General features: G+C 35.6%; 5 protein-coding genes and 1 long non-coding RNA gene across 11 annotated transcripts in view; 3 read left to right on the top strand and 3 right to left on the bottom strand.

The window, feature by feature from the left end:
• LOC132203029 (gonadotropin-releasing hormone receptor) overlaps positions 1 to 6476 on the top strand; it is a 53981-nt gene extending 47505 nt beyond the window's left edge. For both annotated transcript variants that reach the window (XM_059630452.1, XM_059630453.1), the window contains 4 exons: positions 1488 to 1705; positions 2885 to 3021; positions 4111 to 4404; positions 5158 to 6476. In XM_059630452.1, the coding sequence (XP_059486435.1) occupies positions 1488 to 1705; positions 2885 to 3021; positions 4111 to 4404; positions 5158 to 5218 (710 nt within the window). In that variant the 3' untranslated portion in view covers positions 5219 to 6476. The remainder of the gene's footprint in view (positions 1 to 1487; positions 1706 to 2884; positions 3022 to 4110; positions 4405 to 5157) is intronic.
• A 2783-nt stretch (positions 6477 to 9259) lies between these two features.
• Positions 9260 to 14889, top strand: LOC132203030 (integral membrane protein DGCR2/IDD-like). The gene is made up of 4 exons (XM_059630454.1): positions 9260 to 9507; positions 9583 to 9731; positions 11061 to 11259; positions 12740 to 14889. Exons 1-3 carry the CDS (start codon positions 9453 to 9455, stop codon positions 11250 to 11252), a joined length of 396 nt encoding a protein of 131 aa, XP_059486437.1. The 5' UTR covers positions 9260 to 9452; the 3' UTR covers positions 11253 to 11259; positions 12740 to 14889.
• A 571-nt stretch (positions 14890 to 15460) lies between these two features.
• On the bottom strand, positions 15461 to 16047 carry LOC132203031 (large ribosomal subunit protein bL34m). The gene is made up of 2 exons (XM_059630455.1): positions 15934 to 16047; positions 15461 to 15880 (listed from the first exon to the last, which is right to left on the bottom strand). Exons 1-2 carry the CDS (start codon positions 15960 to 15962, stop codon positions 15625 to 15627), a joined length of 285 nt encoding a protein of 94 aa, XP_059486438.1. The 5' UTR covers positions 15963 to 16047; the 3' UTR covers positions 15461 to 15624.
• A 2-nt stretch (positions 16048 to 16049) lies between these two features.
• On the top strand, positions 16050 to 16786 carry LOC132203032 (uncharacterized). Its single transcript, XR_009442427.1, has 3 exons — positions 16050 to 16194; positions 16252 to 16411; positions 16474 to 16786. It is a non-coding gene; the product is annotated as an uncharacterized LOC132203032 (long non-coding RNA).
• A 1017-nt stretch (positions 16787 to 17803) lies between these two features.
• LOC132203800 (Golgi membrane protein 1-like) lies at positions 17804 to 20435 on the bottom strand. 3 transcript variants are annotated; one of them, XM_059631874.1, is made up of 8 exons: positions 20276 to 20435; positions 20016 to 20213; positions 19733 to 19955; positions 19542 to 19673; positions 19330 to 19408; positions 19107 to 19280; positions 18749 to 18841; positions 17804 to 18512 (listed from the first exon to the last, which is right to left on the bottom strand). In XM_059631874.1, the coding sequence occupies exons 2-8, from the start codon at positions 20180 to 20182 to the stop codon at positions 18313 to 18315; spliced, it is 1068 nt and encodes a 355-aa protein (XP_059487857.1). In that variant the 5' UTR covers positions 20183 to 20213; positions 20276 to 20435; the 3' UTR covers positions 17804 to 18312. The 3 variants fall into 3 exon arrangements, with proteins under 3 accessions (XP_059487857.1, XP_059487858.1, XP_059487860.1); XM_059631875.1 differs by having other exon boundaries at positions 20280 to 20435; XM_059631877.1 differs by lacking the exon at positions 19107 to 19280 and having other exon boundaries at positions 17805 to 18512; positions 20276 to 20434.
• An 869-nt stretch (positions 20436 to 21304) lies between these two features.
• The window catches only part of LOC132203795 (zinc finger and BTB domain-containing protein 7A-like), a 59881-nt gene continuing 56562 nt past the window's right edge, over positions 21305 to 24623 (bottom strand). The window contains exon 7 of one of the 3 annotated variants that reach the window (XM_059631831.1): positions 21305 to 21663. In XM_059631831.1, coding sequence (XP_059487814.1) covers positions 21320 to 21663 — 344 coding nt within the window. In that variant the 3' untranslated portion in view covers positions 21305 to 21319. Of the gene's footprint in view, positions 21664 to 22988; positions 23554 to 23720; positions 24565 to 24623 lie in introns of those variants that run through there. The other 2 variants (XM_059631835.1, XM_059631830.1) reach the window with 2 other exon arrangements.

The following is a 24623-nucleotide window of genomic DNA, read 5'->3' as shown; positions in this document are numbered from 1 at the left end:
AAGCGAAAATTCACTAAATTTATAGCACAAAGAATAAACGATTTCTTCTAATAAGAATGAAACTACTTGATGCATATTGGGGTTAACTATAAAGTTTATGATGGATCATGCTTAGCTCAATCATACATACTATTTTCCGGCCCCAGGAACAAAATATATTATTTTATTATTATGCACAGAAAATAATTTCACAAAATGTAATAGAGTTGTTAATAGAGTTGTTTATGAAAAAAATATTTAATTTAATCTTCTAAAATAATTTTTGCATTGATGTGGTTATCCCAACGAAAATGTCTTGTCGTTTGTTCTTTCAAATGAGAGCAGCATCTCTTGTACATATTTCCTGCTGATGTCAAAAGCATTGTTTTAGACCTTGAGCCAGAGTGAGAGGAGAGAGATAAATGCGTGTGGGAATGCAAGGGAGAAGAAACCGGGAAAAAGGTCCGCATTGTTATAAGACGTTTTCTTGAGTAGACAAGTGGCGTGTCCTACTCGCTTTGTGCGTCTGCAATTTCGGCAAAAGCTAAAATTTTCTTTTCAACTTTTCACCGTCTCAAATCTCAAGTTCACGTCCCTGAAGAAAAAAGTTTAGTGCTTGTTTTGCGAAAGGATTCTGGACACGCTGAACAGAGCGTGAAAAAGTTTAAAAAAGCAGTCGAGTATTGCCACTGAAGCCTTGGAAAGATAGACCTTCTTCTCGCTCGTCGCAAAAACACCGCGCCACCTTGCCACCACTTTTAGTGCCCCTGACCCCCAGGGACATCTTACTTTGCACAAGATTTACGGCCGGAGGCTGAGATTATATCAAGAGAGCCCAATTACAGTTTATAGTTCATGATTTGGCAAAAGTGGTCCCAGCCACCTTCTTTTAATGTATGCAAATTTCAATATCATAATTCCATGACGGATATTTTCAAACACTTAAAATTAACAAAAATGATTAAATTTGATAATTACGTATTTAATAAAGATAAAAATATGAGATATACAGTAAAACACGGACGGGTTAAAATATATACTAGAAATATTTCTCTACGTCAGCTGAATGAAGAAGTATATTTGTTTTTAAAAAGTGGTGTCTTTGCTCAAAATTTAGCATCAACATTCCTTGTAGGCAAAATTAAAAAGGAACATTTTTAAATGTATAAAAGACAAATTACATCGAAATATATTTTAATTAAAATTCTGACCTAAAGAAATGATGGCACTATAATTTCAAAGAAAATGAAATAGAAATTTATATTCCAAAAAATCAATCGGTTGAATTTTTTTACAAAACTTGCACTAAGGATTGCAACCTTTACCACTTGGATTATATCATATTGTTTGATCTCAAACTCCAATAAGTGGATAAATAAAAACCTTTCAATTTATTTATCTTCTCAAACACGATTGTAAACTACGCAGTGGAAAGTGCAAATTGCTGTTTCTTGCCTAATCCCTGCCCGTGGCCCCAAATTCAAATCAATGTGTTTGTGTGCCAACAGGTAGCGAGCGGCTGTTCAAAGCGGAAATCGAGTCAAACGGCACCACCCGCTTCACAGCAGCGCCCGACCTCAACCGTCGGCGCCTCATGCAGCGGGCCAAGATGAAATCCCTGCGCATCTCGGTGGTCATCCTAGCTGCGTTCGTCATTTGGTGGGCTCCTTACTACGTCTCCATGATCTACTTTATGTTCACTGCCAGTGAAGAGCTTGCTGATGATGTGAGTGTGTATTTGCGCGGTAATTTGCGCGCCCTGTTTCCGCCCCGCAACGCTAAGCCTCCCTTTTTACCCCTAATTCCTCCTAGCTTTTTCATTCAACCCTCTTGAAATGTACTTTGGGTCTTTTCAAAATATTGAGAGTTCCTTTTTGCGAACCTTTTTAATGGAGTTCCCTGTGGCCTGTTTATTTCTCATCTCGTATGCCCCTCGCGGTTGAAACTTTCTCCCCCGACTAATTCTAATTCTGAACTGAACGCAAAAAGTGCCTCCTATCTTGTAAAAGTTTTCACTGCGTTGGTTTTATTTAAATTTTCTCCCAGTTTCTATATCCAAAAAAGACAACAAGGATGAAAAAAATCATTAAAATATGTCGATTTTTTAAATGTACTCAAATTCTTGCAAAATTATTCAGTTAAGTTTCAAATCATGTTTATTAATGTATCACCGGGCATTCTCTGCCCAAATAGACCTTCCATTAATTCAATATTATAAATTACATTGGTTACAAGAGAGAGAAATTACATCAAAAAATACAAAGATAGAACATACAAAATAAACAGTCCTGAAATTCAGTTTATTTTATATCAAAATCCGATACACCCTTTGAAGTACCAAAGGATTAAAAATAACGAACTATATATTTATTTTTTCTTTTAATATTAAAACTGCAAAAGAGCAAAGGTAAAATTATATGTGAATGTAGCTACAAAATCGGATTCATTTTTTAACGTGTGTCAAGTACTTTTTAAAATTTTTAAATCATTACAAAACGTAACAGAAAATGGATGAACAACAATAATCAACAAAGCCATAAAAATCCTCTTTTCTTTGTATGATGTACTTGTTCACGATTTCCTTTATTCTTTGTGCTCATAATTATTTTCACTTGGAAATTTCTCAACCAGATTTTTTAATTAAAAAAAATATGAAAGAATGAATATCATTTTAATAAAATAATGTTTTACACATAAAGAACGACGCTATTCCTCCCTCCTGTTTTAGTTTTCCTTGCGCATTCGTCAAATTTGTCTTCACTTATGTATGGAAGGAAAAATTAGTGCCAAACTTTGCCTTTGCCTCCACTCTGCTGCTCCCAGCACGCGATATTTAAGTGCACCCTCTTGAGTAATTGATGGGTTATCCCTGCACGGACTTAAGCTTGCCTTCTTTGCTCCACAGCCGGAGGAGCAAGTGCTGCGGTCGGCAATCTTCTTTTTCGGCATGTCAAACAGCTTGGTGAACCCTTTGATATACGGCGCCTTCCACTTGTGGCGCCCAAGACCAAGGGCAAACAGCTACAGATCAGCTGGATTCAAGTGAGTTTGTTTGTTTGTGTGTAGACAGACGCAAGGCCCTTTGATTTACTATTCTCCCCCCAAAAAAGTGGCTCCGACACATATCTCGCGCTGTATTCAAATAAACACAGTCCGTTGGCGTAGGAGTCTTGAAAGATTCCATTGCCATCGTTCAGCTTTGTAAAGAAAACACACACTCAAATTGAGAGCCCTTGCCGTAAGGTAAATATTTACAGGGGGGAGTTTAGAGAGCAATTGTAGAGTTGAAATATATTTTAAGTTGGGGATTTTATCTGATGTGAGTTCCAAGTTTGCTTCTGATTTAAATCGTGAAAGTAAAATGTGACATTTATTTTTTACTTGCTAGCTGAAATATTTGGAATAAAATTAAATGTTTCTTTTTTATTATTTCCATCTCGTGGAAAATAACCACGGACTAAGTTAAAGTCTCCTGAATGTAATTATGTACGTTATGATGACACTAAAAAGACTAAAAAGCAGGCTCGTTTGATTTAGTGTTAGTCTAGACACCACCAAATTCCAATCGCAAGGTCTGCAACAGAAGAACTGAGAACTTAGAAAATAGAAAACGTCTTAAGCAAGTAATTTATTTATTTATTTCAATATAAACTAACCAGGCGAAAGAGCTCTTCTATTTAATCACCAAAGTTAATTAAAATGTAATATTTAATTTTTTATAAGAGTTATACTATAATAATAATATCACGTTCATTTACATCAGAATATCAATTGAGAAAAAAGCTGAAGTAAATATAGTTATTTTTATAAATAAATATTTTCGTTCTTCACATTTTGTTTCGAATTAGGTATAAGGATTTAAAAAAAGTATATACATGATTATTTTATTCTTGTCAGTCAATACAAAAATTTGAAATTTGAAAAAAAAAGACAAGAAAGGATAGTGTGTGAATAATTTTTAAAACCCTGATTATTAGAATTCCAAACAATTTAACTTTGCCACACACTGAATGCATTGCGTGGAACAAATTCAAGGCAAGACCCTCATTCATCAGTGCGCTTCTTTGTCAGGAAATGTATTCCCGTGCGTGCGAGAGTGAAACCGCAGCATTTTGTTTTGTTTGTTTTCAGCCGGGACGGGTCGACGCGGCGGAGCACGGCCACTCACGTGAGTCTGCGGCGATGCAACTCGCGCAGCACCAGGGTAACCATCGGCCGCGGCGGCATGACGAGTTCGCCGACCAGCCCGGCGCCGATCCGAGAGCTGAACGGCGGCGCCAGCTCAGGGCCCGAGCCGACCACCGAGACGGCGCTCGTGTCCCTCGACTGCGGCGCCAGCATCGAGGCGCGTCTCCTCGAGCCCGACGACGAAATCCTCGGCGCCGCCAAACTACTCGGCAGCGACGCCAACGACGTCATTCTCAGGTACTCGACGGACAAATCGAGCCGGGTCGTGCAGACCAGAATTTAGAATTTAAAAAAAAAAATCGGTCTTTGAGGTGGTCGGGCCGGTGCGGATGCTGCGGCTTGTGGTCCAGCGGCCAATTTATCGAAATAGACAAAGTAATGTTTGCCTTCCGCTCTAATGATCACCAGTTCTGATCGTTGCTTTGAAGTTGATCGTTAATTAATCTTTGTTTGATACTGTGCTCATTTTTATTGTTTATTTACTCTCGCAAAAGCTTCTGCTAATTATTCCATGTTTACTAAATTTTAAATTTATTTCAAAAAAGCAATTTTTTGTATTTTGAAAACTCTTTCCTTCTAATTTTGTTTCAATGTACTTTATTATTCAAATTATGCATTAAAATGAAAAATTTAAATTAGACTACAGAGAACTATTTATATTTATTTGAAATTTTTAAAGGGACAAAGGATAATTAGATAAATTTATATTTCATTTACAACATATATCATTAAATACTCTCGAAAAAATTTAAAATGTCATTTTTTATCTTTTAAAAATTTCTCAGATTTCTTCTGATTTTAAAATTTATTTGACTCCAACCTGAAAAGATGTTAATTTAATACTTCCTCAAAAATAGTACTGAAACTTATAATAAAAAAAAAATACGAACGAAATTATTCCTTGGGCCACAGCTAGCCATCGCATCTGCACGATTTGGAGACAAACCACTGCTGAAAATTTCGCTCAGTATCTCATTTCAAATTCCACAGAAAGTGCGCGCACCAATATCCAAGTGATGGACAGCGCAACTTACGAGCTTACAAGTGTTAGTCAGGAGAAGGGTATATCGGCCTGGTGCTACTTCTATGTGTAATGCGTACTTCAAAATTATTAAAAATCTCTGTTTTAAATCACAGGTGGTAGCTCGGAGTGTCTGTAGTTTTATCGTTAATTTCTTTGTACAAACAGAAAAAAAAGGAATATCTGTAAAAATGTTTTATTTATTTTAATAGCATTGGGAACATAAAACTGCATCAATTCCATTTTACCTCAATGCTCCAGTTTCAAAAACGTCATTTGATGTACAATCTCAAAACTTGGTGTTATAGCTGTGAGATGAATGCATATTATATAATTACGCAGAACAAGATTAAATATTTATATTTCAATCACACAAATATATTTTTTCCTTTGACTCAGGAAAATTATAGTAGATGTAGAAATATGACCTGTGGGTAATTATTAAAATTACTTCCGAAAAACGCTCAATAATTATAGTTTCAAGTTCCTCACACACAGTATCATTTTAAATCAAAATATTAAATTTTATTGTGTTTATGATGCCGATTCATGTCATTTTGTTCCACTTTGATGACGCGATCTCAAACACCACACACGTGTTGCATAATGTTCTTGGCGAGACACAAACATTTTACTAGAATTACGGATACTTATAATAAATCTGCGTAAATTTTGATGTGGGTGAATTTCAATCAAAGTTTTGTGATATTATTATACATACATTATTTTGGTCAAATATCTCGGTTATATATTTAGGGTTTAATATCTAAATAAAATTATAAATATTAATAAATTTTGTTTTATCAAGAATAAAACAAACACTTCTTGTATTGTTTGCCAGTAACGATAAATAATTTGATTTAAAATATTCTCTTTACCAAAAATCAAATTGTTTCCTTGTAAAGGGAGGATGGTTCACCCTCGTTAATATTTTTGTCATCAAATAGCTGTGTAAGGAAAAAACAATTCAATTGTTGTTTTTATGGCTGCTATTTGGCAGTGATTGATGTGTTCCTGAAATGTACAATTTCGTTACATAATAAATGTGTACCTTAATTTCAGTGTGTTTAGAGGCTAATGGGTCGTCCTATAGGGCTCATTGTTAAAAGAAATGGTTGATTTTGCCAATGAAATTTATTATTTTAGAATAATGGCCCTTTGCTGTGAATCATGATGAAATTAAAAACTCTTAAAATACCATGTATTATAAAATATACTCGATATATCCTCTGAAATGTATAGATTTGTTCCAAATTGCTAAATATTAATAATTTTGAAAAATAAAACATGTATGCCATCTGAAGAAGTAATAAATTGTGTTTTATTTTCCACTCGCTTCAGTTTCAATGGCTGCTGAAGAGGACGTGCTAGTTGAAGAAAATTTATGTTGTAGAAAATTACGTGAGAAAAGCACGCGCAGAATGTCGACAACTGCCAAGGTGTTTCTCATTTGTTTTTCACTTTCGCTAACCAGAGTGAGATTGACGTTGGCAATATAGAATGTTCGAGTTAAAGCCAAAGGTCTTTGCAGCGAATGCAAACTCCTTCGACGCCCCTTCCGTAAAGAGCACTGATAAAAAATGCAGTCCGGCCCAGAAGTTAACGGAGCTGTTTGCATATTGCAAAAGACTGCTGATGAAGAGCACTCAGCCGGTGCAGATTTTTTTTAGCTTTGTGCTGCACTTTCGAGAATCTAAAGGGAGAAAATTAAAAACGTCGAGCTTGAGATGTCTACGATGAACTTTGCACCAAGTCCTTCAGCTTTCCCCACTTCATAAATGGATAAATTATTGAGAAAACGGGGAGTTTGAAAAAAAAACTCCAAGGTTTACTCTTCCGAGAACGTGTCGATTCCCAAATGAGCTGTGGAGAGAGAGTTAGTTATAGTTGTGAAAGTTTACAGCATAAACTCAACTTGATTAATTGGATTTTGCAAATTTCTATTGGATAAAGTTTTTGCAAAGCTCTTCCCGCAATCAACTTGGATTGAAAAGTAAGTTCAGATTTATTGAAATGATTTTCAAGGAAGTTCAGTTACGCAATTATTTCTTTCTCATAGGAAATATTAAAATAAAAAGGAAGACTAAAGAGGAATGGTAAAAATACTACAACCATTCTGAAAATATTTTTTAATTCTGAATGTGATCAAAAATTTATTTTAGCCCAAGTGGCGATCAAAAATTTCATCCAGATAAGCTTAAACGAGAGATTTTTCCAACCAGTAAAATTTGAGCTTCTAGTAAATTTCATCCTAATTTTGCTTAATTTTTTTAAAACTTCTGGACATTTTTCTTTAAATCCGAGTTTGGGGGGAAGGCAAATCACTCATCACTGGGTTTAATCCATGAACCTAATAATTTAAATTTTCAAGAAATGATTAATAATGTGCTTTTTTCTAACCATGAAACGTTTTCCATTCAGAAATAAAAATATTTACATTTCTTTTTAAAGAATTAAATGAATTAATCAATGTCAAAATATTTACAATTTGTTAAGTAATGACGTGTTGACCAAAGGCTGCGCATCCCAAAATTATGTTGGTACACGGCTGCCGTCAGAGCCATGGGGCCTTATGGCTCTGGCGGAAGACATCTTTTTTTTTGGCCAACATAATAGAGCTGATGCGTGGCCTTTGGTGTTGACCGTAAAGTTGTCAACAGCGAACACATTAAAGTACCGTTTAGAAGCTCAAGGGAACCGGTCAACTATGGTTTGTGTGACTCACGTGCATTTTAACTTCTTTAAAGAAGTTTATTTTTTTCCCTCCTTTCACATAGCTGCTTGAGTGAATTTCACGGCGAAACGACTGCACAAGCTCGAGTTGTAAATTTGCCTCGCAAAACGAGTTACAGTTAATTATTTGAAAAATTCGCATGTATTTTTAGCGCGCGCCGCTGCGAACGTCAACTTTTAGTACTCCATAAACGCCTTGTGCCGTCAGAGGAGCATCGCGCCTGCTGGCGGCAACACACGCAACCCGCTCGACAACGCAGACCAACGTGTTGCATAACTCTGAAAAGTTCACTGCGGTCGCTACAATTCAAATAACAAAGTAGGTTAATTGTTAATTGGTTCTTAATGACTGATTGCCATTCTTTATTCAGAGACTGAAAACACGCGACCATGTGCGCGATTGATTGTTTTTATTTACCACCAATTGCATACTTTGGTGGCTTCTCTGTTGGGAATAATGCAATTAGTATATTGTATATTAAAGTGCAGTAGAAACTTTTGTTGCCTTAAACGTTTTATGGATGGGAATTTGTGTCTCCATCGCTCCTGAAAATTCTGAATGTTATGTGATATATTATAATGTTTGACTGAAAAAATAATTTTTCTTATGAATTCTCGTGATTTTTTTTAATTCACTCCAAAGTACGCTCTGACAATTGGTCTTTGCAAATTATGCCACAAGATTCATAATTATTTGAAAATAAATTTAATAAATACAATTTTACTGCCTGAAAATGAGGTTCCATAAAACTATTTTAACAACCTACTTTGCATCCTTGACGAAGCAGGCCAATTGTTAATTTTTTAGGACTTACAATTACATAGATTTGCAATAAAAATAGCATTGAAGATGTGGATTCTATTTTAAGGATTGAAACAAGTGAAATGTTCGAAAACTGAATGAATATGAAATGAAAATTAATTTTCAATGTTTCATTCAATCTCAAAGTTCATATCTGGAAAATAGCTTGAAAAAAATTGATAAAATAAAGCAAACAGTAACTGTTGCTGAGTGGGAAGGGCTGAAATGGTGTGTTCATTTCGTTTTTGTCCAGGTGATTGACTTACAAATCCCCCTCTAAAACCGCGTCCTGTTGCTTCGTGCCGGAAACGAAAACCGGCGGCAATAATAAAATGGCCAATTCTTCTTTGAATGCGCTTATGCATGCACATTTTGAATTAAGAGCGATCGCGTGTTTGACAGACAGAGCAGTCGGGCGACGTGTCGGTCGCGGTGGGTATATTTTGTATGTATCTGTAATTTGGCGCCACGCGAGCCGCCCTCGGGGGTGACGTCAGCGGAGCACGGGGCGCCGAGAGGGCAGCAGCTCCTCCGCAATGAGGCGGCGAGTTGAGCGAGCAGAGCAGCGAACGAGCAGACCTTGGGGCCGATTCGCTCGGTGGGCGAGTGACGAGAAAATGAAAGTGTCCTGCGTGCAGCGAGCCGGACAGTGAGCGCGCCACTCGCTCGGGTGTCCCGTCGACCGCCGTCGGCCAGCAGTGTCCGCCCCCGGGCCGCCGCCGCCGCACCATGCTGCAGTCCCTCTGCTTGGTCCTGCTGGCGCTGTGTTGCTGCAGTGTGTCGGGTATGCACACACACATACACACACCTAACCCGCAATCAATTCGCGTGCTCAATTTTTGCTCTCTCTCCCTTTCAGACGCCGTCGAAGAGGACTGCACCGACTTCCAAGGCAACGTCGTCCAGCACGGCCTCCTCTACGTGCCAGGACCAAGTGTTTGCTCCTTGTGTGTTTGCTACCACAGCGAACCGATGTGGTGCAAAGCCATCTACTGCGACCCCCCTTATGTGAGTGCACGCGTTTCACAACAAAAAATTTAAATGAATTTAAAAATATAAAAAAAATTTAAATTTAAAACAAGAGCCATAGTTTATATATTACATAATTTTTGTTTAAATCAACCATAATGATATTAATTAAAAACTGAAAATTATCGCTAAATTAGTTTTGAGGTTTGTGAGCCTCTTCATTAAAAACCATTATTCAACTTTTCTTCTTGAGTGCAGGATCAATACATTTGAAAATTTTAAGAAATAAGAGTGTTTTTAATCTGAGCTTTCATTAAATCAGCCGAAACCTTTAAAGATTTTTCATTTCATTCAATTGCATTAAAATTTGTGTCAGTTTCCTCTCAATTCTGGACAGTCTTAATTAAATTAAATTCCAAGTTATATAAGTTTCAAAATTTTGTCAAAAATTCTAATTAATAAAATAGGACAACCTCAAAACAAATTTAAATGTTAAAGGGAGTAAAAATTATTATTAAAGAATTTAATTTCCATAACAAAGAAGGTTTCGTTTGACCTTGACCTAGACAAAAAACACATTCATGCAGATGAAAAGCGGGCTATCTGTTCTAAGCTCAAGTTTTGGTTATATTACTAACCGTTACTTCTTTATTTAAAAAAAGGGGTTTATTTAATAGGACTTATTTGCTGCGTTTTTCCTCTTTTCCACTAATTACAAAAATCAGGATTTGATTTCTGCTAAAAAGTAGAAGTTGGATACGGTTTGTGCGAATGACACCTTCTTACTTGTAATGTTTTTGAAATAGAAAAGTTCCTCTCAATGATCCGCACTTTGAACAATTTGACTCCGTAAAATTTGCAAGCTTTATAACGTTAAACTTTAATTGTTCAGTAGAAAGTGAAATTATTAATTTTGATATTTTTATGATCATTCAATAAAGCTATTTAAATCCGTTTCTCCCAATTAATTATAAATCAACTAATTATATTTAAGAAGAAATTCACTTATGTGATACTTTTTTTTTAATGAATTATTATCATTAGAGCTATTCAAAGTACAAATATAATTATCTTTTCCTGTAATTGACATGCATGCACGTCGCATGTCTGACTAAAAAACATTTGCAACCCGATGCGCGAAATGGCATCTCCCTTGTAGACACAGCGGCTGTCTGTCGCAGTAATTGGACACCCTTTGGTAAGCAGAAGGTGATGACAGACAGCAGAGCTCTATCTCAGAATAAAAGGAATCCATTTGGCAGCCGATCAAGCCGTTTGCGCCACTCCAATTTAAATTTAATTCGGCCTAACGCGCGGTCCCCCTTTGTGAAAGAAAAAAACATGCTTAATTGATTTTTTGTGGTGCAGGGTTGCAAAAAGTGGCGTGTGCTGGAGCGGTGCTGTGAGTTCCAGTGCCTTGACGAGCCGTCCCCCACGGGCGCTGACCTTCTCGAGCTCCCTACAGAGCCGACGGTAGCGCGTTCTTCTGCAACAGGTCTCCCTACCCTGAGACCTGCCGCCGTGCTTTTCATTTTGCCCTGGCTCTTCTGGATGCACTGATAGTCAGGTGAAGTCTCAAGTATTCACACACGTGTCTGAAAAAAGTTTTGCCTCTGATTTGCAAAAGAAATTTAATGTTATTTGTTTTACCATTGCTCTTAAGATCATACTTTTAATAAGGCTTCTCTGCCGCACTTTGAATTAACCTTGAGAGAGAAAAGTTGAGCAAATCGAGTACAACGTGTATTGTGCTTGCATATATTTTTATTGTGCACCCTTTTTTATTTTCAAGAATGAAGTAATTTAATTCCAAAATCAGAAAAAAATTGTACACATTGGTATACATTTTTTGGCCAATGAATATTTTGCTCAATTTGAATTTAGTGATCCTGTGATACTGCTCAGAGCACGCCAATTTGTAACTTGAACGATGACGTTTTTGAAAATCAAAACACAAAAAATATTAGTTTTTTAAAGTCATGAAATTTCTCATTAAAATTCCTCTTTTAGGAAACAACGCCAATATGTAAATTAACTTCGTTTGTGTCACAAACTGAAGATAAAAAAGTAATTTAAATAGAATAATACGGAGTATTATTTCCGTATTATTCTATTTTAATTCTTATAACAAAGTCTAATCAAATATATAAAATTTATTATTTTAATGATTTTAACTACTAGAAATTTAATTTTTGTAAGCATCAAAGAGAATTGTGTTACCCTGAAGTTTAAAATATCGCCTTGCTCTAAATTAAAAAAAGTTTTTTGTTTTGTAATTCTAATTAAACCTGCTATAGGCTGTCTGCATTCTTTTTATAAAACACGCGTAGGTGCAAAGGGCTATTTACAAAAGATGATTGGGATATTATTAAGGCGCTATTTCAGCGTCGACCTTCAAGAAAATGTAAACAAAATGTGCGCAAAAATTTATTTATGTCTAGTCCATTTTTCAGAGCTTGTCCTTTTTTTTATAATCGTCTCATCGCTGCAGACACTAATTATTAGACCATGAAGTATCCTGCTCATTTAAAAGCGCAGAAGATACGCATTAAATTTTTCCTGCTGGCAGGCGGATCAGAAATAGCTCGTCTCCTAAAATCTACTGGCTATTTAACGCAGAAGGACACGATAAATAAATCCGACGCTTCTCTTTGAGGAGAGATACAAATACAGCAAAAGAGAAAGGCATGAGCAATAAAATGGATTGATAATTATTTTAATTATAACATAATAATTGCAGATGTTCTAAATTCAAAAAAAGTTATATCAGTTTCTTGTTACAATATACAAACAAATTATAAAATACTACTTTACTTTTGAAACTTTTATTTGGTATTGAGAATTTGTCCTATCTATATTTAATATATATTTTTTTTTTAATATTGCCATTTGTAGAATAAGAAAAACTATAAAAGAAACGTGATTTTGTACTTCAACAATTAATTCAAGATAATCCTATAATTCTTAACTCAGATTTCTTGTGTCTTAAATTTCACACTGGCCACTGAACTTGTTTAGCTCTTCTTGATTTTGTCGATTTGTTTCAGGTGTCGAGAAACCCAAGGAGAGCAAATGGAAGATCAAATCCTGCCTTGCAAGCTGTTGCATCTCACAATTGCATGAATCCATCTCGCTGCTTTTCAAGTACAGGGGCGTCTATCTCTATCAACCACTCTTCTCTCGCAGAAGAAGAAGAAAATCAAACCGCTGCTCGGTGTGTAGTCTCTTGTCAAGATTTGTGGTCTCGACAGTTCTGGACATGCAAGCTGGATTTAGTCTCTGAATAATTGACCCCCAGCTTGCTTGATCACACTCCGGCAGCAAGTCTGGTAGTACGTATTGATTCTATATTCCCCTCCCATCTTAGCCTACCTAACCTAACGACTAAAGAAAAAAGCACATGTATAATTAAGTGATTTTAATGATTTAACACACAAACACTCTCAGTATACTTACACACACTCACACTGAAAGAAGAAAAACAGCTCTGCTTCCAAAGACATACAAACAACTACTGCTCTCTCTCCTCTCTATCGGAATAATTCTATACTCGAGGTTATTATTATCACGCGCGATGATATGAAAATTTATACAAGTAAATTGTTTATTAATATCTAGTGGCTTATGGAAAACTTGAAAATCAATCAAACAAGTGAGATTTAAGAACAGCTTCTTTGGTAGATGCGAAACGAACGACTGAACATAAAGTAAATTTTATTATTGATTCATTGGTTGCGACGTTTGGATGTGTGTAAATGGAAATAGGAAAAAAAACGTGATTTCAAATTAATATACAAATCGTCACACATATTCTCATCAAATATACGGAATTCTCTGCTTAAAAGTGGGTTTCAACTTGTACATAAATATGCTCTCAAGGGAACTGTAAAAGCGCAATTTTTTTAAATTTTTCGTTTCATATCAAAAGTACTCACGTTTTTGCTATACAAGGCCAAGGTTTAATTTTGTAAACTTTGGATCTTCACCTGCTTCCTATTTCGCCAGAAAACTTGTACGAAACGAGCGACGGGTAATGACGAAAATTGCCACTTAATCACACACAGTCCAGTAATTGCTCAGCAATATATGTTAAAAGTTGATATTGTTGTGCAGCGAGAGCGTTAGTTTTATAAAATAAAAACACTCTTTATAAAATATATCAGAATTTCCGTCGTTTTGGAAATAATGAGATCTAAATTTCTGCTTTTTGTGACGGTGTAGATCAAGTTACATTCAGAATTGATAATAAATTTACACATTATTGTCTCGTTTTTTGGTAAAAATTATTTTAACATGATAGACTTATATTGTTAACAGAGCTTAATTTTAAATATAAAATGTGGGATGAAATATGGACCACGTTGATTGATTTGTATGTCTGTGGCAGGAAGAAATGACAGGAAATATAAAATTGATTCCAGTCTTCATTAATTTATAAGGAGCTTGTGGCGCACGATTATATTATTAAAAAAATCAATTCTCCCGTTTTGCCACAAACCAAAAGATAAATTTGCTAATTGCGTTGAGAAATTTGTCTTTCAAACAATGACAATTAGAGAGTAAAATAGTTGCCTTTGCAGCTGCTGTAAAATTTTCAAAAAGTTAATTTACCGCGGCTGTTGAAATTGCAGATTTATTTGCCTGTTTGCTGTAATCATCGTAGGTGTATCTCTAAAATAATGCTACTGAAAAATGCCAGCTTTAATGCAAAATCATTCTTTCGAGATTACGAATAAAAACGAATTGGGGTCCAGCTGAAGCGAAACAATAAATAAATCAGTCTAGTGTTTTACAAGCGAAATGAACACAACTTCCAATGTGAAAAATCAACTGTGCGTGGTGACGACGGCTACCATGAGAAAGAGTGATGGTGATTTACTATTCCTACGACTTTTATAAGCGTACTATAAGAGAGAAAACAAGCGAGCTGGTACTCCTATCGAAAAAAAAAGTGTATTTAATAGGCTGCTCATTCAAAAGGAGCACTTTGGCGATTCAAAATCTTGCAATCACACGTTTTCTCTGTCACTGCTGCTAATACCAAGCTCATCGATTTACATAAAAAATTAAATGCTAATACATAACCTCTCTTCTATCTCTCTTTACGCAAACTAAGATTTTTACCCCTGTTTGAAAGCTACTGCTTCACAGCAAAGTTATATATTTAAAAATATTGTATTATCACTTTATATCACACTGTTAAATTGGTCACATGGAAAAATGCTTTCGGTACGGTTGAAAACAAAACAAGTATTTTACACACAACCATATGTAAAGTACATCATAATGCTGTGATTTCGTATCATTATGTGATATATTTTCTAGTCTCCGAGGTTGATGTCTATTCAAAGTGGAAAATTTAAAGACAGAATTTTTATTGATTTGAGGAGCATGTTGGGAAATTTTTATGATTTCGAACAATGGTTTCGAGGAAACCACCTCTGAAAAATGGTAATGTCGTATCCTCTATCCTGAACACGCTGAAAATTTACTTCACCAGATTCCACCCTAGAACGCCAGGATTATTATGTGTATTATTCCATTAAAAATTAGTTTGTTTCTCGGTTTTGATTAACCATGACAAAGAGTCATCGCCATCTATCAATTTAACACTACTTATAATTATATTGTATAATCTTAAAAACATTTCAAGCAACTGTACCTTCATTATACTATAAAGCTGCTTTGTGCAATTTTTACACAGATATGAAAGGAAAATTAAATTGAGTGTAAATCTGAATGGCGTCTTATGAGGAATAATAAAAATGTTGCCTTAAACTTGAGTTTTTATTCGGCTTCCTTTAAGATAATTTCAGTGACAATTAGCTTGTTGGAAATTCTGCTAGTAGCACTACGGGAACATATATGTAAATCATTCGGCTGCTGCACTTTTAAGTTCATATCTATAAGGGCACTTCAGTCGCTCGATTTTTCAATGGCTGAGAACAAACCTTCCCTTTAGGATCCTGTTCATTAAGATTTTCCTGCCATTGAGGGTGGACATTCGCTTCTTCCAGCCGTGCCTGCGGATTCTTTTGGCCTCGTTGGGCCTCGGGAAGTGGCATCTGATGTTTCCTAATGCGTTTGTGGTCGAGAACTGCATTTTGGAAGCGATGCTGAGCAAAGGTGTCCTCACAAAAGACGGCAGGGCCGGCGTACTCATTTGCCGTAACAGGAGGCCAGATTGACTAAAATTTAAAAATTTTTTGGTAAAGTGGTTATTAAAATTGGTGCGACTCACTTGAAAAATCCTCTAAGTAGAGAGTTCATTGCAGATTTGCCACAGAAAAGGCGATACTCGCGGAACTTCTATGTTTTGCTCTCTCTGTTGAACACATTCTAATGGGGGCGTAACTGCAGCTGTTCGCTGTAAGTCGAAATCTGATTGGCTCTCGTAAATTTGTATGTCCAATCAAATCAGCGCATGTAAAACCATTATTATTCTCAAGGAGATTATTCTCTTCCACACCATCTCATGCCAACCAATTTTGGCAAAATCTTGGTAAATAATTAGTGTTCTGTCTTTAAAATGTTTTTTCAATTTGTAAATTTGACGCAGCGTGTTATGCACATGTCATGAGATTTAGGAAAAGGCTGGGTCTGAGTGGATTAGAACTTGGATTTGGAGTTTTCTTGGGCGTTCTTGGCGGCTTTTACATTTGGAAGCCGATTTTTGAAGAAAAATTTGGACCGCGGAAATCTCAGCGAACTCCGGCATTGTATGATTTTGCAGCTTTCTCACCATAATATTTTTCTAAAGAAAATCATTTTCAATTTACAGAGAAACACAACACGAAAATGTCAACACAACCAGCACCAGTTAGCTTCTTGCAAAAATATAAAATCCCCTTCGGTGTACTTGGGGTGATGGCCTGTTATGTAGTGTATTTTAAACTTTACAGACCGATGTCTATGAAGGCTAAACGGGAGGAAAATGAAAAAATAGCTGAAATAATTTTTCAGAATAGTCTTGTTGAGAGCAATCAAGCTCGTAGTGAGAGTGGAGGATATAATTCGTAATTTTTATTTGTACATAACTTGTATGAAGAAAAAAAATTAAAAAAAGGTCATAATTGAAAAACGCTATTACTTTATGGTTGTTTTTTATTTATCATTAATAGTTTCAACAATATACAATCTCTACTAGAGGATGGTGGTGACTGCATTCATTCAGGGCAACTACCCCTTCAACTGAAACATACACAAAAATAATAATTATGCTTTAATTATGTATTCTGAAATTTATCTTGCAGAAGATAATAATTTTATAACAAAAAAATACCTTACTTTATAGTTTAAAATTCTGGTTTTCCATCAAACTTGGTGTTATAGAAGGGCAGGTAGTCCAAGAAAAGTCTCCAGTCGGTAAAGTAGAGAAGCGTTCCAAAACCAGTGGCACCAAAGATAGCCCCGCTACGTGCCCTAAAAGGTTAAAATAATTTGATTAAAAAGTAAAATAAAAAAAAATGACAAATTTGAAATTTGTATGCAAACTGGCTGCTAATTTAAGTTTTTATGTATGGAGCGACTACATAGAAAATTTGAGAGAAAAAAACATATGGAAAATTCGTTATGTAGTTTGTTTTTTTAAATAGGATAATGTGCTAATACTATTTTTTATATAATTTATAAAAAAATAAAATCAATTCATCCAAAATCTTGCTTAAACTGCGCTTTGCAATTAATGAGAATGGTCAAGATCAGTCAAGATTTATACATATGCATAGGAAAATTGGAGCAAAAGGGTATTGATTGAAAAGCATCGACAAAGCACAGTAGATCATTTACCACGACTGAGCGATTTGGATGTGCCTCATTCCAAAAGGTCCAGGGATCTTAATAGCAGCTTTCCGTATCGCTCCGGACATTTTTTTAAGCTAAATTCGAGATTTTTCTGCAGCTCGATCGATTTGAAATATGTTTTTGCAGCTGGCTCTTGTTAAAGGGGGAGTGGCAAGGTGAACGAGTGAAATCGATTTATGGCGGCAGATTTAAAAGGGGTCCAATAGACCATTATGGAATTTGGACAATGTTCATTACATTTTTTATTTTTCATTTACAAAAAGTTAACTATTTATGATAGGTGAATGTGAAAAATAACAGGCTTTTGATTGATTTTTACAGCAATTTAAATAAATTTTATTGCAATAAATTATATTTAATACTTATTTCAAGTGGAATAACACTGCCAAAATAATTTATATAAATTCTTTTTGTAAAAAAATTGGTTTCCTTCATACCAAGCAGCCATCCATAAAAAAATTGTAACACTTAACTTTGAACTTTACATGTAGAAACGAACCTTAAGTGTAAATATCAGAAAAAGCAGTGCTTGCACTTTGCACTCCAAACACGAGCAGATCAATGCAGTCACTTCACAGGCATCATCTTAATCTTTACTTCTTAAACCTTAAAATTTGAATAGCACAACATCACACACCGAGTCAAAAACGCGTGGATTTACATTCAACAAGCACATTACACAGAATGTGTCATAATAGAGAGATGGCAACCATAAACACGTATTTTCTAGTCATTTAAAACTTTTGAGTAATAGAAATGATCAAGTTGGTATAGCTAATTTAAAAGCAAATTGTCAACAAAACTCAAATGTCTTTTTTTAAGATTTTGCAGGAGCAGGAATGGCACCAATTCCACCGTTGTTGTTTTCTTGTTGAATGGCTTGAGCCATTTGATCCACGCTGTCTTCGACTGGGTTCTCGTCTGGAAGGTTGTTGTTGTCAGCTTCCTCGTTGGCGTTCTTGTTGTCAAATCGTTCGTCGTCCGCAGTGTCCACAGCCTCATTGTTATTTATGGGGTCTGCAAAAGTACAAAGAAAAATTGGGAATAAAACAAATATTTTGGAATTCAGTTTACTTTGAAGTTATTATTTCAATAACTTTTTCACCAGGATGAATTCGAACTGAAATAATTTGTTTTAAAATTGGGTTTACTTGTAAAATAGCTACCTGGAGGAGGCTGAAAAAATGGCTTCCTCTGATTAAAAACTTTATTTAAAATTAATGTTTGACAAATGAAGAAATTAAAAATTTTACCTTCTCTTTCTTTGGCATTGTCTTCGTCTTTCTCATCAGCATTTAGATCTGCAGCTTTAGTTTTTGTGTTTGTGCCACTTGGAGGAGCTTTAGCTGTGATAAAAAGATAGAAATAGAGAATTATTTTGAGATAACAATTTTTATAATATTTAAAGTTTCATTCTATAATACAGCCAAGCTGACATTGCTTCTGATTCTTAATGCAATTTGCCCAGATACCTTTAGAATAATAAGGAATTAATTTAAGGAGCTTAGAGTAGTTTTTGTACAACCCTTGAAATTGATTGTTTATGTAAAAGTACCTGAAATTATGTAAAATTTCTGTGTTGAAATGACAAGTGTTTTTCATGTGTCATACCTTGTGTGGAATGGAGTTGGGTTACACTAAACCGGGGTGGTGGACGGTAGGCATTGGGAGGGTCGCTGGGCATGATCGGGGCCATTTGAGGTTTCATGCCCGTCAAACCGCGATCGACAATCTCGACGTTTGAAACGCGATTATCGTAACCCCGAATTTGCGAACGGTAAAACGCTACAGCATCAAAGGATCAGAAGCGGGAAATCAAAGCATTTTCAACTACCTGCTAAATTAGGGCCCCCTGCATTAGCAGCAACTCCGGCTGGCTGACTGGCCTTCAAATTGTTAAGATCAGCAGTGACCTAAAAGCATTGCGTCGAATTTCAAAATCACTAAAAGCTCAAAAACAACCTAGTAAGCAAAAATGTAAGTACAGTTTATAGAAGGAACCACTAAGTACCCAACACTACACTAGACTATATTAGAAATCAAGACCTTATCTAACTCAGTCTTGAGCTTTTCCACATCCTTCCTCCGTTCTTCTTTCTGCTTCAGCATTTCATCTTTCTCAATCTTCAAGCTTTTGATCACTTCCTCTTGAGATTGGCTCACTTTCTTTAAAGACTCCTTTAAAAGAAATAGTTAAAAATTAGTATTATTATTTAAAATAAATAATTATTTCTAACCAGCTCCGTTTTGCAAAGCTTTGCAGCACTCTTCGCACCTTCGGCGTCGTTTTGCAACGTCTTGATTTCGACATCTTTCTCCTGAAGACTTTTCCTTGTGTCGTCAGCATTCACATCCTGCTGCTCTAACCGCACCCTGAGCTGTGCCAACTCCTCCTCCGTACTTTTTAGCCGTCCTTCAACGGACAGACGTAGCTGGATACTCTGATCCCTCTCTTCGTTGCTGAAAATTTGACATTTTTGAATCAATTATTGAATTTATTTGTCAATTGTCATTCGTCACCATCGTCTGAGCTGTTCGGCGAGTTCATCGAGTTGCTTCAAGAGTTCAATGCTCTGCGTTGAGGAGGACCACCAGTTGCAGGTGAGCACGAAGGTGACAACTAGGAGGCCGCCGACCAGCAGTGGAGGACACCGACCGTGTGTTCCTCTCATACTTTCGAAGCCCATTGCTAGTCAAAATCACACCGACTCGGCTAACCTGTCGTGGAATTCATGATTTGTGTAAACAAAATTCAGCTGCGTGTTGATATTTCTACTCACTCACAGTGGCAGCTCGGCGAACACGTAAGCAGCCGAAAACGTGCTGATGCTGATAATACAATCATTACACACAGAATGCGGCCATGTTTGTGTGTTGTGTTGCTCTGAGATCGTTCGCTTCCGTTGCCCCAACGAACGAAGAACGAACGAATAAAAAAGAACAGCAGTTGACGAGGCAAAAGCAATTCCCGAGAGGAACACAGACGTGTTTATTTTGTATGCCTTTTCACCAGTGTTTGGTGTTTGGTCACGAGCGCCAGCGGACGAATGTGGAAACCTGGAGAGGGGGCTTGGGGTGTATGGAAAGGACCTGAGACTTGACCTGAGAGATTTTGACATCATTTTGCTATGAATTTCTCTGAAGAAATTAGGGTATAATAAGTATAAAAGCAAGTTCAGGCCTTGAATGGCTTAAACTGTACAATTTTACAAAATTTAATTACAGCATTTTTTTTTTAAATTTAAAGGTGGCTTCAATCTTCTGATGTAGGCAACCTGCGGGTCCGGTCTGTCAAGAAATTGCCTATTTAGTCTATTTCAAGCAGTTCCTTTTTACTAGACCTGCGGCATAAATATAGGTGTGTTCCTCTATTTACTGTCTTTGGCCGTCTGAAATAATAATGTGGCCAATAGTTCAAATACGCAAGTAGGACTAAATAAATAGGAAATGGATTATTCAGGAAAAAAAATACAATTCCAAAGCTATGTTCAAGCTATATATGTTGTTGCTGGTTTGTATTCGCAGTTTATAACCTCATCAGTCATCAGAAATTATCTTATTTACACGTTTTTGATAATAATAAATCTTATAATAGATTTTGGGTCATCTGAATGTTTTATATTGAGTGTGTACAAATACAAATAGTTGCTGGCTATTTCAAATTACCATTTAAATTTATTTATATATCTATAAAATTATGGCAGTTAACTGTGCAGTTTTTATAATTCTCTCTTAAAATTAAAATAAGTTGTATTCTTTTCTATAATTATGTATTTTTTTTTTTTTTAATATTATTCATGCACGATTTTATTAATCAAGATTTTCTAATCGTGTTTGTTCCTCTTATCAATTGTCATTTCCCTCGTGATGACTGTTCCATCTCTGGACAAAATGGGAATTCCGTGCACTGAGTGCATGTGCTTCTTCAGATTGCTCTTGCGGCTGCTGATGTGCGAACACAAGTGGCACTTGGTCAGTCCACGGTGGAAGTCAAAGTGCAGGATGCAGCTGATGCGTGTCTGGAACAATTTTCCGCACACGACGCACCTGAAATTGCAACCAACCTGTTCTGGCACCAGAGGCACTTTTCCCACCGACTCGTTGGCTTTTCTTGCAGAATAAAAGTCAGGGTCGGCTTCAACTCCAATAGACGCGAGGTAACTTGGATCTGCAAAAAGTGATATTATTTGACATTTAAGTTTATTTATATTTTTTTTAATGCAATATACAAGAAGATTTGGTAAAAGTATAATAATTTCTATAATTATTTGTTTTTAAATTTTATGATATTCAAAAACATAGGAAATAATAGATTAAATTGTAAGATTAAATATTTAAACTGAATTTAATCAAATTAATTAATAATCAATTTTTTTATATTAATAGCACATTTAAATCACACAAAAATTTGATGTGATATGATGATAAATTTTCTTATAACATTTTGATAAATTAACAAGTAGGTATAGGAGAATTAAAAAAAATCAGTGCAATGATCAATTTAATATCCTTAATTTATTTTCTTGGTTATATTACAATTTGAAAAAGAAATTTCTTACTCCACTTTATTTCTCCAACCAATAAATTAATTACATGCAATTTTTAAATAAAAATTGGTAAAAAAATTATTCTTGAACAAAATATATCCACTAATGCAGTTTTCTACTCTGTGTTTCAATAGAATTTCTTTAGAATTGAATTTTTTTTCCATTTTTAATAATTTTTACACGTGTCTACAAAGCTTAAAAAAGTATCTCGCTGGTAAAAATAAAAAAAATCTGGTTTTTGTAAATCCAAAAAAAAAAAATTATTTCTCAATTTATCAGAAAATTTTAATCTCTCCCCTTTTTTTCATGTTAAATACAATTTCTTTTGTGCAAGGCCATGTGCCTGCTGAGACTACTGGTGTGAGTGTAACTGTTGCCGCACAATTTGCAAACGCTGGGGCCATTGTGCGATTGCACGTGCGCCGCGCACACGCGTTTGCTGTAGCGACCCGTGAAAATTTTTCCGCACGCTGAGCATTGGTGGCCGGCGTCATCAAACAGCCGCAACACCGACGCCGCCACAAGTTTCTCTACGCCAAATCCTGTAATAAAAATTAATATCAAAATAACTTAAGTTATTGAAACCAAATTATTTGTTATGATTTGCGGAAAAACTATACTTAATGTCGCTTAATGTATTTAAAATATTATCCAAAAGGAAAACTCAACAGAATATTAATTAATTCAATTTCTTTTAATTTCATTTTTTTACATTGAAATAAAACATACTGCTTGGACGTCGGTGAAAATTTTGAATTATGAATTACCTTTTACACATATATTTTTTTTTAATTTCAAGAATTTTTTTATTAGAGAAAAAGGAAAGATTGGTATAACGACTGCTTATAAACACAATTTCTAGTAGGGCATTTATAACACGTTTGAATTCAATTAATTGATAGATTTTTTAGGTTCAATTTCAAATTTCAACAAGTTTTCAGTTTTCGCTCCTTGAGGTTTGAGAAAATTTTTGAATTGTCATAGTGCAGCTTTTTGAAAACATACTGGCAATTTTTACTCTTATTAAAGCGATATATGGATCTAATTTTGTTTTTCAGCTCTTTTGTGCAAAATTTAGCCAATGTTTTTTAATCTCCAGGCATTTAACTTATGGATTTCATATGTTAATCATATCAACCAGATTTCCCCGTGTTCATTTTGAAAGTTTGTGCCCAGCAATTAGCAGAAGCCATCCTCTGTGTGCTTTCTGAGCTGCTGCTTGTTTTGGAAGAGCTTTTTGCACTTTGAACATTGCGCGCGGTCCTTGTGCACTTTCCGCATGTGCCGACTGAGACCAGAGAAATGCGTGTATTTGCTGCCGCACAGTTTGCAAACGCTGGGGCCAAGGTGCGCCTTCACGTGCAAAGAGCACACCCTTTTGCTGTAGCGACCCTTGAAGGTTTTGCCACAGAGAGTGCACTGGAAACCGTCGTTGTCTCTCAACAGCATCGTGAACGCCAACTCTCTCTCGCCTGCTTCCACTAGTCCCTCATTGCCCAAATCCTCAAGTCCTGCGAAATATATTGTAAACAAATTAAACGAATTTTATATAGAACCGATTTTAAATGCAAATATGTTTTTAAATAAAAATTTTCAATTTTTATAGGTTTGTTGAATTTATTGAATGGTAATTTTCACAAGTAATAAATTATTACATTTATTCCCTTATTATTGACAGTAAAATTACGTTAGTACAACAAGGAGCTTGTGATATTTTCGTTGGGAAAAATTTTAACTGACTAAGAAGCACATCCATTATACATTTTGAGGTCAAGGTACCTATTTATTTTGCTAACCTATATGAACTTGGTTTGGTGAGACCGGGTGAACTCTTTTAATTTTATCGAGGTTGATTTTGAGAAAAGAAATTCAGAAAATTCCCATAAAGGTGCAGTATTAATTTTCATAAATTCAGTCTACCGAAACCATCAAATATTCTTATGACTTGTCGTTGGAAGAAACATCTAAAGACTGAACCTTTAAAATGAAAATAATAATAATAATTGAGGCATTGTTTGGAAATTGTATCAACTCCTTTTAAAAATCATCTTAAATTTTGATTTTGTGATTTTGCAATTCACGTTTACCACCAAATGTAGTTTTATTTAAAAGTATTAATCTGATAATGTTCAAGCTTCATCAATATTTTCTAATTGCTGTAACTGTTATTATTTCTGCTCATTTTTTGCAATATTTTGCTGCGATGTGTTTCCTGAGCCACTGTTTTGAGGCGAAGACCTTTTTGCACTTGTGACACTGCGTGCGGCCTTCGTGCATCGCTTTGTGCTGAGTTATTTCATGATGGTACTTAAACACTTTGCCACACAAATCGCAGGAATATCTGCGGCCTAGGTGAGCCGCTTTAACGTGAATGTGGCAATTTCCATTGCTGTTGCGGCCAGTGTAAATTTTTCCACACACCGTGCACTGGTAGCCGGCGTTGTTGCTCAGCTTCTTCACGGACGCCTTCGAAGGCGGCACTTTTTCATCGGTCGCTATGACGAAGCCAAAATTGTCAGGTCCTGCGAAAATATTGAAATGCATTCACATCAGAAAGTGAAATGGATCGTTTCAAGCAACA

This window comes from Neocloeon triangulifer, unplaced genomic scaffold, assembly GCF_031216515.1.
Source record: "Neocloeon triangulifer isolate White Clay Creek 2 clone unplaced genomic scaffold, ASM3121651v1 ptg000017l, whole genome shotgun sequence".
NCBI lineage: Eukaryota > Metazoa > Arthropoda > Insecta > Ephemeroptera > Baetidae > Neocloeon > Neocloeon triangulifer.
The sequence above is the reverse complement of the archived record's forward strand: the minus strand, read 5'-3'. Positions and strand labels throughout refer to the sequence as shown.